General features: G+C 39.5%; 1 protein-coding gene across 1 annotated transcript; it reads left to right on the forward strand.

Moving 5' to 3' along the window:
* Window positions 1-322: 322 nt before the first annotated feature.
* Window positions 323-634, forward strand: LOC144889800 (histone H4-like). Its single transcript, XM_078770999.1, has one exon. The coding sequence runs from the start codon at window positions 323-325 to the stop codon at window positions 632-634; it is 312 nt and encodes a 103-aa protein (XP_078627125.1).
* The last annotated feature ends 18,450 nt before the right edge of the window (window positions 635-19,084 follow it).

Consider the following 19,084-nt stretch of genomic DNA (forward strand, 5'->3'; position numbering starts at 1 on the left):
TACTTACCATAGTGCAGGGCACTACTACTACAACTACTACTACAACTAATAATACTACTACAACTACTAATACTACTACAACTACTACAACTACTACTACTACAATTACTACAACTACTACAATAACTACTACTGCTACTACTACTACTATTACTACTACAACAACACACTATATAGACACAATAGACACAATACACAATAGACACAATACACAATAGACACAATAGACACAATATAGACACAATAGACACAACAATATAGACACAAGATCAAGAACGCTCGTCGCTCGCGTCAATTTGTTTTGGAATCAAACGGTGTCGTCATGTCTGGACGTGGTAAAGGTGGAAAAGGTCTCGGCAAAGGAGGTGCTAAACGTCATCGCAAGGTACTGCGTGATAACATCCAAGGAATCACAAAGCCTGCTATTCGTCGCCTTGCTCGCCGTGGTGGAGTAAAGCGCATCTCGGGTCTCATCTACGAGGAAACCCGTGGAGTTCTCAAGGTGTTCCTGGAAAATGTGCTCCGCGATGCTGTCACCTACACGGAGCACGCCAAGCGAAAGACCGTTACTGCCATGGATGTGGTGTACGCTTTGAAGCGCCAGGGCCGTACGCTCTACGGTTTCGGTGGTTAAACATTTTGTGAGTTCATCATCAGCAACTACAACTACTACAACAACTACTACAACTACCACGACCACTACAACTACTACAACTACTACAACAACTACAACAACTACAGCAACTACTACTACTACTACTACTACTACTACTACTACTACTACTACGCCACGCCATTTTGCTGCTCCTCGAGCCGTGCTATTTTCGACATTTCCATCTCACCCTCTTCCGTTTTCGTTTGTATTTTTGGTTTATTTGGGTTATTTGAACCGAGTTGGTTCATTTTGTTAGTTTCCTTTGACGTCCCGTTTGAGTTATTAGCCCTTTGTGTTCGGGCCTAGCCGCGGCGTGCGGCCGCACCCGTGTGGGACTAGATTTGCCGCGCCCGATTTGTGGCGTATCACAAACTGTTTGACTTCCTTGTTTTTGCTTAATCACCCTTGACTTTCTGTGCTATATTTGCATAGTTTTGGCGATTAAGCCGATAAGTTATTTGCTCAACGCCCGTTTGATTATCCTTTTGAGCAAATCATTAGCATACCGGTCCGGTCGTGCTGAAATAAGCAGAAGCTCGCGAACGAGCTCATTGATATTTTTTTCTTCCCATTTTCATTTGACGGGAAATATACCGTTAATAGCAATCATGCCTCTGGATGGTACGTGGGCAAAAATGGCCGCTACTACCTCTGGTGCAGGTGGGAACCGCCCTGCCCACCCGTTTAAGGCGTTAACAAGGAAGCACGGGGCGAAATGCGAGTTGGGACAAATCACCCAAATAGAGGCCTATGTAAACGCACTCGCTAGTGTGGTTGATCCAGCAACGATAGTTGCAGCCTCGAAAATGTATGGACAAGCTGTGTTCTTTCTTAACTCAGAGGCTGCAGCAAACAAAGCCATTGAGAAAGGGATTAGTGTGGGAGGACTCTTTGTACAAGTCGAGCCGCTCTCAAGTCTTGGTACAAGGATAATTATATCTAATATACCTCCTTACGTGCCTGACAATGTCGTGGTGCCTTTCCTGGAACGACTGGGAGTGTTGAGATCACCCATCAAGCCTGTGTCTTTGGGCTGTCATGAGCCCTCCCTACAACATGTCTGGTCTTTAAAAAGACAAGTATCCATTGAATTGGGAAAGGATGCTGAATGTGAGGGGTCGTTTGTTATTCCTTTTGACGGAAAGAATTACAGGGTGTTTTATATGACAAACGAACCCCGTTGTTTTGTATGCAAAGCGAAGGATCACAGGAGAGCAGACTGCCCCACCATCATTAAAGAGGTTGCAGCTCCTCAACGTCCAGATCAGCCTCGAGAGGATCCCAGCGTCACTGTAGGTAACCTAAGAGAGGCGGTTGCTCCTTTGTGCTCGAGGGCAGTGGACCCTCAAGAAAGTTCTATACCAGCTTCTCATCCCAACTCTTCCGCTGCCATAAATCAATGGCAGGCAGTGGGAGCAGGGAAGGCAAAGAGAGCACAGAAGAGGAAATCAGAACCCGCAGAGGATGGGACCACGGAACACCCTGGTACAATTGAGGATGACACGGGAAGTAATGTGTCAAAGGGATTTGTAAAGCCTAGTATTCTGAAGGAGAAAAGAGCGGTAACCCAATCTGAAGAAATGGAAGAAGAAGAAGAAGAGGAAACTATTCATCAAACGACAGGATATGGAGAGTCTTCTCTCTCAGATCCACCCAAAGACAGTTTGAAGAATGAACAGGAAGGGAGACCGTCAGGTAGTAAACCCAGCACGGTAAAGCCAAACAACCTAGAGGTATCTGACTTGACAGGGCCAAACGATACTGTGATGTTGGCTCCTGAGAAAATGCATCCAATAATAACAACTGCAACGAAGCTTCAAAATAAACCAGGGATTGAAACATCTACAAGAGCAGTTCTGAACCGAAGGATTAACACCGACGTTTCAAAGGATTCTGAAGTAGCATTCATCGGTGGGACAGACAGAGAGAGGGAACCAGACACACAAGCATCAATAAAGTTGCTGGCACTGACCGACATCTCAGGTGATGTCACTTCACTCACTGTTGGCGCAGAAAGGGGAATAGTTGAGCACATCTCTATTTTACGACCCCAAAAGGTTGGATCTCCTATACCAACTGAGGAGGAGGCATCCATTCCCACAGGTGTAGCAACGTCCGCCGCATCAGAGCGAAAGGAGCGTTCCTCTGCGCCAGAAGATTATGCCAAGTCAGCCTTGAGAGACGACATGGCAGAAGACGACACATTGTACAAGTACACCAAAGGAGAAGGATCTTGAACCTCCAGACAGCGATGATGAGGAAAGTATTGGTGATGGTGAAGACTATCAAGGATCACTGACTGGTTTAGAGACAGACCTACCGGCAGGACGCCATTCCTGCATTCCCAGCCAGGAGATACTCGAGTTCCTGGAACAAAGCTTGCATAGCAGGAAGAAAGTGGAAAATGCGCTGAAACGGTGGAAAGATTATGACTTGCTAGTGCATTCCTTGTATGCACTAAGGAGAGAGGGACATAAAACAAGGACTTCAGGCTCGGCCGAACAAGCCCAAGTCAGGAAGTTTCTAGCAAAGTTGTTGAGTTACGGGCCAGAATATAAATTCGTTTAGGAGGATGAATTTCACAGAAACAAAACTCTCAATACAATAATGACATCAAACTTACGAATAGGATCATTGAATGTCAATGGCTGTAAGGATGCATTCCGTGTGCACCAGGTATTGTCATTCTGTGTGAAGGAAAAACTTGAAGTAACCTTTTTGCAGGAAACCCACACGACCCCAGAGGCTGCATCCCGATGGGAAAACCAATGGGAAGGCTTGGCCTTTTTCAGTCACCTAACGGACACATCTTGTGGAGTGGCTACCCTCTTTTCACCAAAGAGGAAACCTGAAATACTTGTCGTAAAGGAAGCCAGTGTGGGGCAGTTGCTACATATAAAAGCAAAGTTTGAAGAATTTGTTGTCAATTTCGTCAACATTTATGCATCTTGTGTAGGAGTTGCAAGGGGGATTTTCTTCAACCGGTTGCAGAGATTCATGCTCACCTTGCCTGGTGAAGAGTGTGTAATTCTTGGAGGAGACTTTAATTGCACTCTAAACCCCTCCCTTGATCGAATAGGTCAGGAGCCGCATAATCCCTCTGTAAGAATATTACAACAAACCATAACACTGTTAAACTTGAGGGATACTTGGCACATACAACACCCCACAGACAGAACATTCACGTATACGAGTATCAGAGGTGGTCATATATCACAATCCCGGCTCGATATAATTTACGTGTCTCACCGTTGGTGTAAGAGTGTCAGTGACTCCGGCATAAAAGTTGCCCATTTCACAGATCACAACTTGGCCTGGATTAAGTTTTCCCTGGCGGAAACAAGGCGAGGCCCTGGCTTGTGGCACCTGAACAATGCTTTAAGTCAGGATGAAGCCTTTTTGTCAATCTTTTTGAATTTTTGGCAAGCCTGGAGGAATAAAAAAGGAGATTTTTGCTCACTTGGATTCTGGTGGGATGTAGGCAAGGTACGATTGAAATTGCTGTGTCAGGAATACTCGTATGGATCGAGCAAAACACTTGGGTTAGGGATCAAAAGACTGGAAGAGGAACTGCTGCACCTTGAGAAGCGCCTGGCCACACTTACCTCTACTGAACTGCAGGCATACCAAGAAAAAAAGAGCACCCTTAAAGCATGTAGTCGTGTGAAGGCACGAGGGGCATATGTGCGCTCTCGTTTGCAGTTTATTTCTGAGGATGAATATGTCCTGAATTATCTCAAAGGGGTGGAAAAACGCAAAGGTCAATTCAGGGCTATAGCGAGTGTTCTCGCAGAAGATGGTCTCTTGCTCAATGGCTCTGAGGGTGTTCAAAAACGAATTAGAGCCTTTTACGCTCAGCTGTATTCGGGTAAGAGCACAGATGCAGGTGCAGGTGGCACTTTGTGGAGTAGTCTTCCTGAAGCCTCTGTAGAAGACCGGGAGCAGCTGGAGACTCCATTATCTCTGGAAGAATTGAAAACCGCCCTGCACAGCCTATCAAGAGATAAAGCCCCTGGAATGGATGGCTTATCATGTGAATTCTATACAAAAGTATGGGACTTGGTTGGACCTGATTACCTAAGCGTAGCTCAGGAAGCATGTGATACAGGTATAATGCCCCTTTCTTGGCGTCGAGCGATGCTGGTCTTGATTCCCAAGGAGGGTGACTTGAGAGACTTGAAGAATTACCGCCCTGTGTCTCTGTTGTGTGTGGATTATAAGGTCATGGCTAAAATGTTGTCACTCCGTCTCAGACCAGTCCTGACAAAATTAGTCAGCCCGGACCAATCTTATGCCATTCCAGGCAGGACAATACATGACAACATATCCCTTGTCAGAGACCTGATACAGTATGCGGACATGACTCGGACTCAAGTCAGATTTCTTTCCTTGGATCAGGAGAAAGCCTTTGACCAGATGAACCATGAGTATCTGTTTGAAACCTTGCTAACATTTGGGTTGGGGAGGAGATTTGTAGGCATGATTCAGACGTTGTACATGTCGGCAGAATGCCTAGTCAAAGTCAACGGTTTCTTGCTCGCGCCCTTTCCATTTGAGAGAGGAATAAGACAAGGATGTCCCCTGTCCGGCCAATTATATTCCCTATGTATCGAACCCTTCCTTTGTTTGATGAGAAGAAGGCTAACTGGCATTGTGGTGCCACACAACACGGTCAACCTCAAACTTTCTGCATATGCAGATGATGTTCTCGTGTTTGCCAGTAATGCAAGGGATATGCAAATAGTTTATGATTGTCAGCAGGTCTATTCAGCAGCATCGTCTGCTACAATCAATTGGAGGAAAAGCTCGGGGCTTCTAATTGGACAAATGCAGGTAAAGGAGTTACCAACACTTTTTCAGAAATTGACCTGGAGTCGCAATGAGCTCAAATATTTGGGGGTGCACTTATCCACTTCCCATGGGTCCTCACCACTCATTAACTGGAACACTTTAGGGGACAAGATCGAAGCAAAGTTGAGAGACTGGAGTGGACTACTAAAAGTCCTGTCTCTGAGGGGAAAAACACTCCTTATTAAACAGTTTATAATTCCGAAGTTAGTATTCAGGCTCTCTTGCATAAGCACTCCAGAGGAGTTTCTGGTTAAGATGCAGAGGAAGCTACTGGACTACTTTTGGAATGGTAAACACTGGGTTTCCCTGGGCATTCTGAGCTTGCCTTTTTCAGAAGGTGGACAGTCTTTTCCCTGCCTTCGAAGCCACTACCATGCATCCAGGCTGAAGACCATACAACGTTACCTACATGTGAATCCTGCACCGCAATGGTGCTCACTGGCATCAGTAGGTGATAAATGTTGCTTCTGGGACACCTCCGTTTAACATGGGAAATCCCTATCTAATGTCATTTACCCCCCTGTTTTAAAAAAAATCATAAACACCTCTATTTCTCCCTCTATGAACCTATAATCCTTCTCGCCTTATGAACCTATAATCCTTCTTGCCTTATGAACCTATAATTCTTCTCACCTTATGAACCTATAATCCTTCTCACCTTATGAACCTATGATTTTCTTCCTTTATGAACCTATAATCCTTCTAGCCTTATGAACCTATGACCCTTCTCACTTACATGTAATTTTTACCCTATTCCCCCCACTAGCCCCTTAATGTAGTTCCTTAGACCACTCTACTAATGAGCCTATAAATATATTATCTCTTTCTAACTTTTTTAAGAGTTCCATTCTCCTATAGAACTCATCCCCATCAAGTATATTTATAAAGTATACAGGTTCCTTAACCTTTTGTTGTGAAAGTATAAAGTGGTATGTTTCACGGAGGGTTCTTGTTTGACCTCCTCCTCTCCCACATACCATTTTAAAATTATAATATTTATTATCCGATTGATAACCATTAAAGTTCTCACTCCACTCTAATATATTTTTCTTCCCACCCTCCATTACCCCACTTAACAAATGAATACGTTTATCCGTCTTGAGAACCTTCTGACCAGTGATTCTCTCAACCTCTTGAATCTGATATTTTTCACATTCGTTATGTTTTCCATTTATATACCAAGGTTGATTACACCTCCACTCTTTAGTCTGGTTGATACTTGGTTCTATCATTTATATAATAGTAAAAAAGGTGGCGGTAGCCCGTTAAAATCCCTAACCCCCCTTTTTAACTTATCACTTATATATATATATATCTTATATACTTATATAACCATAAGGGAGACGATCAATTCCATTTTCTAAAATAAACCTCTTATCATCAAAAGCCCCCAATGCTTTCTTATGTGTGGGCGGGGTCTGTGTGGGTGTGGTCTGTGTGGGTGTGGTCTGTGTGGGTGGGGTCTGTGTGGGTGGGGTTTGTGGGTGGGGTCTGTGTGGGTGTGGCTTATGATTTTTTTTTTTTATTTTTTTTTTTATTACTACTAATTAAATTAGCTAATCTGGGTGGATGAAAGTATGGATGGTTGTTGTTTAATGAATTATCAGTTTTGTTTTTTGTAATTCTTGTGAGTAAAATGAACCCAAGATTTCTTCCCAATTCATATCATATAATTTGTAAGTCCAAGGCATAGTATCCATTACATCAACGATTTTGAATAATTCATTAGTCCATCTCTTTGTATAACCTTTCTCAAAATGACTTTTCCATCTGTATATTCTTACAATATCACCAACTTTGAACTTGGGCTTTCTCAAATTAATCTCCTTTTCATATTCTAATTTTGTAAATGTTTCTGATGGTTTTGATTTTGTTGATGAATGAACTGTATTATTGTAATTATCTACAATATCCTGAATAAAATACACCCATTTTTGGGAACCGAGTTGTGTGAATTTTTTATATAATTTCTCTTTTAAAGTACGATTAAAACGCTCAATAACAACTGCTTTTCCTTCATTAAAGGTGCTGTATAATTTAATACCCTCCCCCTTAAGAAATTTCATAAATATTTTGTTATAGAACTCTGTTCCCTCATCGGTCCACAGTTTCTTTGGTTTTCTTTTACTTTTATTAAATATCTGTTGGAAGGCTAACTTCAGAGTATAACCTCTCTTGTTTTTCAAAGGAACAACCCAAGCAAATCTACTCCTCAAATCAATAACGGTTAAAGCATACTTGTATCCCTTATCATTTTTTAGTTCGATTAAATCAGCGGACCATATGTGGTCGGTGTATTTAGAATAAACTTTCCTTCTTTTAAACTTTGTGATTATAGGTTTATGTAATTCATCAGCCAAAAGCTCCTCAGTCTTGATGACATCATGAGAGCCTAATAGTTTTTTGAGGGTGAATAACCAAGGCCAAGTTTCAATTTAGCATTTATCAAATTTCTCACAATAAACCAATCAACTTTCTCTCTCAACGTTGGATTTTGTATCAAAGACAAATTATACAACATTTCTCTGTCGGCTTTATGTTTTTCAGTCAATGTAGTGGTTTTCCCATAAGCAATATCATGCTTCATACACACTTCATCAACCCTATTTGTAGGTTTAGACCAAGGTTTAGGATTGTCAGCCTCATCTAATCTTTTATCCAAGTTTGTTCCTGGGCCACAGAAAGAATACCCTGGAAGGTGTAATTCCCCTGGAATTCCAGTTGTTGTAAATTTGCTACCTGACAAAAACTTTTGTATGTCTCCTCCACTTTTAGGAGAGATGAATTGACACTTTTTAGAACCACACACTTGACATATTCCTTTTTGATAAACTCTATTATTTTTAGCTTTAACATAAGAGATATTTTTAGATTTAGTTTTCTTTTTACATTTGAGACAATAACTCATATTTATTTATGAGAAAAAGTTCTACATAGTGCCAAAACCTTTTTGGTTTTCAACATATACATTTCTATCTTGATTTTTAAAACATAAAGAATCCTTAGAAATGACTTCACTCTCTCCTCCATTTATTTACAAATAAAACTAACTAAAGTCAATAACACCAACATCATCAACTATATGTTGTATATCTGCGCTCTGAATTCATTATAGCAAATTTAAAAACCAATAAGTTCGGAAGAGTCATTAATTCTTTATTTTCCTCTTCAGTGCGTTGAGATTTATTTATTTGTCGTAATACCTTCAATCTTTCATTAATCTCAGGAATGGTCATATTTTTATATTTTTCCTCCCTCTCCTCCTCCTCCTTTTTCTCCCTTTCCTCCCTCTCCTCCTTCTCCTTTTTCTCCCTTTCATCCTTCTCCTCCTTCTCCTTTTCCTCCCTCTCCTCCTTCTCCCTTTCCCCCTTCTCCTCCTTCTCTCTTTCCTCCTTCTCTTCTTCAACTCCTTCCTCCTCCTCTTCTTCAACTCCTTCCTCATCCCTTGCTACCCTTGAGTTTGAACCCCAAAGAATATTATACATATACTCATCTGGATTTTGAGATATTCTTGTATCTATAATTATTTTTCTCATAATAGGATACCAATAAGATTTGTTGACGATTTCTAAAAGAGTTTTATATTTCATAACTTTGAGAAGTTCATTTTTATTTAATATTTTAAACAAGTCTCTATTTGTGGGTTTAACAATATCAGTATAAGGCCAGTTTTTAATGACAAAATTCCCATGTATATGCTCCAAATCATAAGGTATGTAATACCGAGCACCCTTTTCTTGTAGGTATCCTTGAATACAAAAATTATAATTCTCTTGTAGTCTTCTTCCTGCCATTTATGTATCAGAAATATATGTGAGATTAATATTATGACAGGTAATACCACCCCATCTTCCCACTACCAAATCGGTTTGTATTCCTCGGCTTTCTATCCTTATCTCATTACCTTCCTTCTTTGTCATGCGAACCATCGCTATACTATCATATATTTTTCTTTTCTTAAAATCACGTATTTGTTGTTTGCTAATTGTACTTCCACATAAATCCTTATCTTCACCAAGTGGATAATATTCTTCTTTACGAGACTGATTTAAATCATGTAGGTCTTCTATGTTTATTGAAAAAGACCAATTATACCCTAAATCAGTCTCGTAAAGAAGAATATTATCCACTTGGTGAAGATAAGGATTTATGTGGAAGTACAATTAGCAAACAACAAATACGTGATTTTAAGAAAAGAAAAATATATGATAGTATAGCGATGGTTCGCATGACAAAGAAGGAAGGTAATGAGATAAGGATAGAAAGCCGAGGAATACAAACCGATTTGGTAGTGGGAAGATGGGGTGGTATTACCTGTCATAATATTAATCTCACATATATTTCTGATACATAAATGGCAGGAAGAAGACTACAAGAGAATTATAATTTTTGTATTCAAGGATACCTACAAGAAAAGGGTGCTCGGTATTACATACCTTATGATTTGGAGCATATACATGGGAATTTTGTCATTAAAAACTGGCCTTATACTGATATTGTTAAACCCACAAATAGAGACTTGTTTAAAATATTAAATAAAAATGAACTTCTCAAAGTTATGAAATATAAAACTCTTTTAGAAATCGTCAACAAATCTTATTGGTATCCTATTATGAGAAAAATAATTATAGATACAAGAATATCTCAAAATCCAGATGAGTATATGTATAATATTCTTTGGGGTTCAAACTCAAGGGTAGCAAGGGATGAGGAAGGAGTTGAAGAAGAGGAGGAGGAAGGAGTTGAAGAAGAGAAGGAGGAAAGAGAGAAGGAGGAGAAGGGGGAAAGGGAGAAGGAGGAGAGGGAGGAAAAGGAGAAGGAGGAGAAGGATGAAAGGGAGAAAAAGGAGAAGGAGGAGAGGGAGGAAAGGGAGAAAAAGGAGGAGGAGGAGAGGGAGGAAAAATATAAAAATATGACCATTCCTGAGATTAATGAAAGATTGAAGGTATTACGACAAATAAATAAATCTCAACGCACTGAAGAGGAAAATAAAGAATTAATGACTCTTCCGAACTTATTGGTTTTTAAATTTGCTATAATGAATTCAGAGCGCAGATATACAACATATAGTTGATGATGTTGGTGTTATTGACTTTAGTTAGTTTTATTTGTAAATAAATGGAGGAGAGAGTGAAGTCATTTCTAAGGATTCTTTATGTTTTAAAAATCAAGATAGAAATGTATATGTTGAAAACCAAAAAGGTTTTGGCACTATGTAGAACTTTTTCTCATAAATAAATATGAGTTATTGTCTCAAATGTAAAAAGAAAACTAAATCTAAAAATATCTCTTATGTTAAAGCTAAAAATAATAGAGTTTATCAAAAAGGAATATGTCAAGTGTGTGGTTCTAAAAAGTGTCAATTCATCTCTCCTAAAAGTGGAGGAGACATACAAAAGTTTTTGTCAGGTAGCAAATTTACAACAACTGGAATTCCAGGGGAATTACACCTTCCAGGGTATTCTTTCTGTGGCCCAGGAACAAACTTGGATAAAAGATTAGATGAGGCTGACAATCCTAAACCTTGGTCTAAACCTACAAATAGGGTTGATGAAGTGTGTATGAAGCATGATATTGCTTATGGGAAAACCACTACATTGACTGAAAAACATAAAGCCGACAGAGAAATGTTGTATAATTTGTCTTTGATACAAAATCCAACGTTGAGAGAGAAAGTTGATTGGTTTATTGTGAGAAATTTGATAAATGCTAAATTGAAACTTGGCCTTGGTTATTCACCCTCAAAAAACTATTAGGCTCTCATGATGTCATCAAGACTGAGGAGCTTTTGGCTGATGAATTACATAAACCTATAATCACAAAGTTTAAAAGAAGGAAAGTTTATTCTAAATACACCGACCACATATGGTCCGCTGATTTAATCGAACTAAAAAATGATAAGGGATACAAGTATGCTTTAACCGTTATTGATTTGAGGAGTAGATTTGCTTGGGTTGTTCCTTTGAAAAACAAGAGAGGTTATACTCTGAAGTTAGCCTTCCAACAGATATTTAATAAAAGTAAAAGAAAACCAAAGAAACTGTGGACCGATGAGGGAACAGAGTTCTATAACAAAATATTTATGAAATTTCTTAAGGGGGAGGGTATTAAATTATACAGCACCTTTAATGAAGGAAAAGCAGTTGTTATTGAGCGTTTTAATCGTACTTTAAAAGAGAAATTATATAAAAAATTCACACAACTCGGTTCCCAAAAATGGGTGTATTTTATTCAGGATATTGTAGATAATTACAATAATACAGTTCATTCATCAACAAAATCAAAACCATCAGAAACATTTACAAAATTAGAATATGAAAAGGAGATTAATTTGAGAAAGCCCAAGTTCAAAGTTGGTGATATTGTAAGAATATACAGATGGAAAAGTCATTTTGAGAAAGGTTATACAAAGAGATGGACTAATGAATTATTCAAAATCGTTGATGTAATGGATACTATGCCTTGGACTTACAAATTATATGATATGAATTGGGAAGAAATCTTGGGTTCATTTTACTCACAAGAATTACAAAAAACAAAACTGATAATTCATTAAACAACAACCATCCATACTTTCATCCACCCAGATTAGCTAATTTAATTAGTAGTAATAAAAAAAAAAATAAAAAAAAAAAATCATAAGCCACACCCACACAGACCCCACCCACAAACCCCACCCACACAGACCCCACCCACACAGACCACACCCACACAGACCACACCCACACAGACCCCGCCCACACATAAGAAAGCATTGGGGGCTTTTGATGATAAGAGGTTTATTTTAGAAAATGGAATTGATCGTCTCCCTTATGGTTATATAAGTATATAAGATATATATATATATAAGTGATAAGTTAAAAAGGGGGGTTAGGGATTTTAACGGGCTACCGCCACCTTTTTTACTATTATATAAATGATAGAACCAAGTATCAACCAGACTAAAGAGTGGAGGTGTAATCAACCTTGGTATATAAATGGAAAACATAACGAATGTGAAAAATATCAGATTCAAGAGGTTGAGAGAATCACTGGTCAGAAGGTTCTCAAGACGGATAAACGTATTCATTTGTTAAGTGGGGTAATGGAGGGTGGGAAGAAAAATATATTAGAGTGGAGTGAGAACTTTAATGGTTATCAATCGGATAATAAATATTATAATTTTAAAATGGTATGTGGGAGAGGAGGAGGTCAAACAAGAACCCTCCGTGAAACATACCACTTTATACTTTCACAACAAAAGGTTAAGGAACCTGTATACTTTATAAATATACTTGATGGGGATGAGTTCTATAGGAGAATGGAACTCTTAAAAAAGTTAGAAAGAGATAATATATTTATAGGCTCATTAGTAGAGTGGTCTAAGGAACTACATTAAGGGGCTAGTGGGGGGAATAGGGTAAAAATTACATGTAAGTGAGAAGGGTCATAGGTTCATAAGGCTAGAAGGATTATAGGTTCATAAAGGAAGAAAATCATAGGTTCATAAGGTGAGAAGGATTATAGGTTCATAAGGTGAGAAGAATTATAGGTTCATAAGGCAAGAAGGATTATAGGTTCATAAGGCGAGAAGGATTATAGGTTCATAGAGGGAGAAATAGAGGTGTTTATGATTTTTTTTAAAACAGGGGGGTAAATGACATTAGATAGGGATTTCCCATGTTAAACGGAGGTGTCCCAGAAGCAACATTTATCACCTACTGGCATCATACTTCTTCAGCAAAGTGCTCAATCTTGGGTACAAAAGGAATCTTTTCATCATTACATCTCGGAGCCTGTCTAGTGCTACATTGCCTCCTTTTTATCAAGAAATGCTGAAGGCTTGGAATGTAGTCGACGTACAAAGAACAGTTCCTTATCCAGGCAAGGACCTGTTAGAAGAACCGCTCATTCTCAACCCTCTTCTACAGGGCCCAACTCTGGCTTCCTTTTCAGTAAGAAGGAGCCTCTTAGCTGGTAGCATATCCACAGTGGGAGACCTTCTGAACGATGGTAAGAGAACGCTTTTACCCAAGGAACTCGCAGCGAAAATGGGCCTGAGGACAATCAGGATCCCCTCCAGGATACTTGAAGAGGTCAAAAGCTCCTTGCCTCCCGATTGTCTGGAATATCTAGAGAATCCCAAAGAGGGTGATGGATCTGGACAGATGTCCATCGGTAACTCCATGGATTTTAAAATCCGACCACGATGTTGCGAGCTCTCTCAGCCAATACCTGCAAACAATATGAGTAAGACCCCTGGCACAGTGGAAATGTCGTTCTGTGGGCTATCAAGGAAAAATATATACCTGCTAGTGATCCACTCGCTCCATTATATAGCTCTTGCAACCCGACTGGATACTCCCTGGCGTGAGATTCTTCCACTTCCTTCGACTGTTCATCCACGTTGGGATTCACTCTATCTCTACCCAACGCCAAGAATGATGGCAGACCTAAGTTGGAGGTTGCTACATGGTGCACTGAGCTCTGGATCTATGATGCGGCACTTCACTAACGTCTCAGAGGATTGCTGCTTTTGTGGTGAAAGGGAAACTATATTTCACATATACCTTCAATGCCACCGTCTTGAACCAGTGTTCTTACTGATGAAAAATCTTCTCTTGCGCTTCTGGCTTCACTTCTCTCCAACACTTTTTATCATCGGGCACCCGGTAAAGAAACTAAGCAAGTCACGAGATCTCCTTGTTAACTTTATTTTAGCCTGTGCAAAAATGGCAATATATAAAACCAGGAAGGCAAAAATTGAGAAAGATGTGGTGGAACACAGTTCTGTATGTCTGAAGGGCTTAATACGCTCACGCATTATTTCGGAGTACAAGGCGGCAGAATATAGTAACACTGTTCAAAAGTTTAAGGAAACCTGGACTATAAATGATGCACTTTGTACGGTCTCCCCACAAGATATTTTGCTCTTATTTGTATAAATGTGTTATTTGGCATTCTTTTTGGTGTTCTTTGGCGTTCTTTTTTTTGGTGTTCTTTGGCGTTCTTTTACCTTCCCCTTATCTGTCTTGGTAGTGCTTTCTCTTCAAAATGCTCTACCTTGTCTACTGTAGTTCAAACCATGGACTTGCAGAGATGAGGAATTGAGCGACATTAAACTGGGAACATATGTTTGCCTGAGCTTGCATGAGCTCTGAACGCAAATCTCTGTAACCTTTCCAACAAAAGCACTACTACTACTACTACTACTACTACTACTACTACTACTGCTACTACTACTACAATCGATTTTAACGACCTTATTTCAACATTGAAGTGGGGTCGGCCAGGCATTGTATTTTGGCCCAAATCTTTCGCGAACTTTCTGACCAGTCCTGAAGTTCGCCTGAAGGTAGGAGGAATCTGTAGTTACCCTGCGCTCGCGAAGCGAAAAGCGAGGTTAAGCATTCAGGTGCATACGGGTGACGTGTGCTGTGTCTGCATCTTACTATAATTCACCAAATGTCCATCTGTCCGTCCTTCCGTCCGTCCGTCCGTTCGAAGGTACCGCAAAAACGGCTGAACCTATCGCAACGATATTTTGGGTGGGTAATCCTGGGATCTCCTGGAGTAAAATAGGGTATATTGTTTTTTCCAATTTCAGCTTTGGTCTCCAGAATTTTCAGTTTTGGACTCCCACATAATGTTATTTTCCCGGGTACCGCACAAACGGCTGCACTGATCGCAACCTGACGAACGAAAACACACAGTTAAAAATAATGACCTCGGACAAAGACCTTTTATAAGGACGTGGGTTGAATCCCTGCTTGAGAGAATGCCAACCTCCTCCCTGCCATCACGCTCGTCTCTCCAACTCACAATCCCATGAGATATGCGGAAAGGATGACCCAAAACCACTTATCTTCTTTTTGATTCGTATATAAACATCATTAAAAGTAAATAATGACCTCGCCCAAAGTTCAAACGACGTGGGTTTAATCTCTACATGAGAGGATTCCACATAGCTATTTGGGCGGTGTATAAGCTAACAGATCGCTGTCTCCATCGATCTTGCCAAGGCAATAACACCTATCGGCTTAAAATCCTTTTAACTGTTGACTTGGTAGTTTTTACAATGAAGGAAACATTAACAATGTTGTTAAAAGTTTATTTTTTATATTAATGCTATTTAATGTGTGATTGGAGTTATGCTGTTTGGAATGAAAAAAGAGATTTTGAGTTCAAGTAAATGATGACATTCCGTGATGGTTTCTAAACGTGAACTTCGCGGATCGCCATATGCAGATTTGCCACGGTCCCTCAATCGATGTTTCTATACGTGAACGTACCCGTTTGTTTGCGAACGGGTATGTTTTTCATGGAAGTCCTTTACGAACTTGCTGTCGATGTGTGACGTGTGACTGAAGATGCTACGGGAATGTGGAATTTATTGGTTTCATGCTTTAGCATTCGCCGTTTTTGTATTGCCTGTTTGCTTCCGGCCTCCCACCCGTGCGTAGCACGGGTACCTCACTAGTTTTTAAAATTCATTTTCTCAGCAAGGTCCGATTGAAACGAAATTTTCACCATAGGAGCACCTCCTCCTTTAGAATTTTTTTAATGATAATCATGACGTCATAGGTCATAGGTCATGTGGCACAGGCGCCATCTTGGAGAAACCGAAAAATGTTGCACCTCGATCTCCAAAACTGCTGCATGGAAAAAATTGAAACATTGCTCATTGTAAAGAACTCCATATGGGAAATAGGTGTTGTTAACGATAACGTCATTGGTGCCATAATTATGACGTCATAATTCTACAGGGACAATGCTTAGTCTGATCAGTTTGAAATGTATTGAGCGTGATCGATGCAACAATTATATTAGAGAATATAAATTTATGATGTCATCGCTCACGTGGTCTGGCAGCCATATTGGATCAAAGAAAAAATGTTCAAAAACAGAAGAGTTGGCTCGCAACAAGTTGATTGCGCAGGGTAAGTATTCTATGAATACCATCTAGTTTGTTCAGGGTGTTGGCAGTGACTCACCGGCTCTTCACAAAATACACCATGGGACCTTTAATGTCCACCAACATTAAAGCTGAACTTATCCTCTGCAACTTATCTGTAAGTTGCAGACTTATCCTCCGGCTAAACATCCATCCGATGGACGGCGCACACAACGATCCATCACCCTGCATGTGAAATACCAGATTGACAATTTATAGCTGTATCGACATTCAACTCCATGTGAGACAGCTCAGAGGCAAGTGCGCACACCTTAGTAATATAATATTTTTTGTAATTTTGCTTTGTTACGAGCCCATGCTGTGATTGCATGCACGGACACTGAACATTTCGGATTCGTTGTTGAGCCGGGTGCATGCACTCTGCTTTGTTCTTGAAGTATCATTGTGCCATCACAATTCTGGAAGCCAGATAAAAGAATTACTCATCAGGCATTTTGCCTCAGTGAGTGCGACAAATATAAGAAGATATTGGAATAAGCAAAAGCTACTTGTATACCTCAGTTCAGGCTGAACTATACGATGATCCTGTAAATGCGAACAGTGCTGGTGCATTGGATGAAGCTCACGGTCAATGTGCCGAACATGCTGCGAACATTTACAGATGTTGCCCAACTCTGATGTTTCATGTGCAAAGCACAACTGAGCATACATGCAGTATAAACACTACCGGTCAAAATTTTTAGAACACCTCAATTTTTCCAGTTTTTATTGAAATTTAAGCAATTCAAGTCCAGTGAATAACCTGAAATGGTACAAAGGTAAGCAGTAAACTGCTCGAGGTTAAAAAAAAAGTTTAGGTTAGCAAAAACAGGAAAATAATGTAAATTGCACAGTTATGTTGTAAAAAAAAAAAAGGCCATCTTCAGGGAACAAGTAATGGGTGAACAACTTACAGCTGTTCTGCAGCAATGTAAGTAAAGTAAGCCTTGAAAGTTGATGCAAACAATTCCTGCAGGTGTCCCAACCTCTGCTGATTACTTGATTACAAACCCCCTGTCTGTATAAAAGCAGTGTTGGAACAGACTGTTATTACACCCTCTGAAGCATTATTTGGACAATATTGCACTGCAGGAAGTGGTATATTGGAAACTGGAGGAAACTCTGACAGGAAGAGGTCTGGCAGACCCAAAGCCACAACAGAATCAGAAGACAAGTTTCTGAGAGTCAACAGCTTGCTTGATGGGCGGCTCACAGGACAACAGCTTCAAGCACAGCTTAACACTGGTCGAGGTAAGCAAGTCTCAGTTTCAACTGTGAAGAGAAGACTTCGAGTTGCAGGTTTGACAGGTTGAGTGGCAGTAAGAAAGCCATTGCTAAGATGGCAAAATAAGAAAAAGAGGCTTGCCTGGGCCATGAAGCACCGCCAGTGGACTACTGAAGACTGGAAGAAGGTCTTATGGACCGATGAATCAAAATTTGAAATATTTGGTTCATCACGCAGGGTTTTTGTACGCTGTCGAATAGGCGAAAGGATGGTTCCTCAGTGTGTGACACCAACTGCCAAACATGGAGGAGGAAGCGTGATGGTCTGGGTGTTGCTTTACTGGATCCAGAGTGGGTGACTTGCACAGAGTGACGGGCACCCTGAACCAAAAGGGCTACCACAGCATTTTGCAGCGCCATGCAATACCCTCTGGTATATGCCTAGTTGGTTCATCCTACAGCAAGATAATGACCCGAAACACACCTCCAGGCTATGTCAAAACTACCTTCGAGGAAAAGAACAAGACGGTACGCTTCAAATCATGAAATGGCCAGCACAGTCTCCAGACTTAAACCCATCGGGCTGGTTTGGGATGAACTGGACAGAAGGGTGAAAGCAAAGCAACCTACAAGTGCAACACATTTGTGGGAACTTCTGCAACAGTGTTGGGAAGAACTTTCCGAACAATATTTGATTTCCATTGCAGAAAGAATACAACGAGTGTGTTCAGCGGTTATATCTGCAAAAGGTGGCTACTTTGCGAGTCAAAAATTGAAATTAAATTTTGTTAAACAAAATGATTCTATGATTTCTTTTTTTTATCTCCAATTGTTTATTTGTTCTGTGCTTAATTTCAGAGTACATTGAGATATTAAACTGCGTAAATTTCAATAAAAACTGGAAAAATTGAGGTGTTCTAAAACTTTTGATCGGTAGTGTGTGTGTATGTATGTGTATATATATATATATATATATATATATATATATATATATATATATATATATATATATATATATATATATATACATATATTCCATGTCACAATAACTTTTGCCTCTGAGTATATATATACAGACTTGGCATTTAATATGGAATATTTTTTTTGTGGGGGTGAACTTACTTTTCAAGATGTCTGAGAACCAAAAGTTCTTTGGAATTATGTTGAAATTATTCTAGATTTTGTTAATGTGATGTTAATTTAAAAGATTAATTTAAATTGTTAATTTAAATGTTAATTTAAAAGTTGTTACCACATTGTTAAATGTTGTTAAATGTTACCACATTGTTAAAACCACATTAAAATGTTAATTTAAAAATTTAAAAGTTAAAATAAAAAAGTTGTTAAATGTTAAAAGTAAAAAAAAAAAAGTTAATTTAAAAGAAACAAAAACCACATTTGACATTTCGAAACAAATAAAT

This window comes from Myxine glutinosa, chromosome 1 (assembly GCF_964187855.1).
Source record: "Myxine glutinosa chromosome 1, kmMyxGlut1.1, whole genome shotgun sequence".
NCBI classification, from domain to species: domain Eukaryota; kingdom Metazoa; phylum Chordata; class Myxini; order Myxiniformes; family Myxinidae; genus Myxine; species Myxine glutinosa.

Bases quoted from the DNA above. Each gene is read 5' to 3' on its own strand.
- LOC144889800 (XM_078770999.1), top strand. From the start codon at position 323: ATGTCTGGACGTGGTAAAGGTGGAAAAGGTCTCGGCAAAGGAGGTGCT.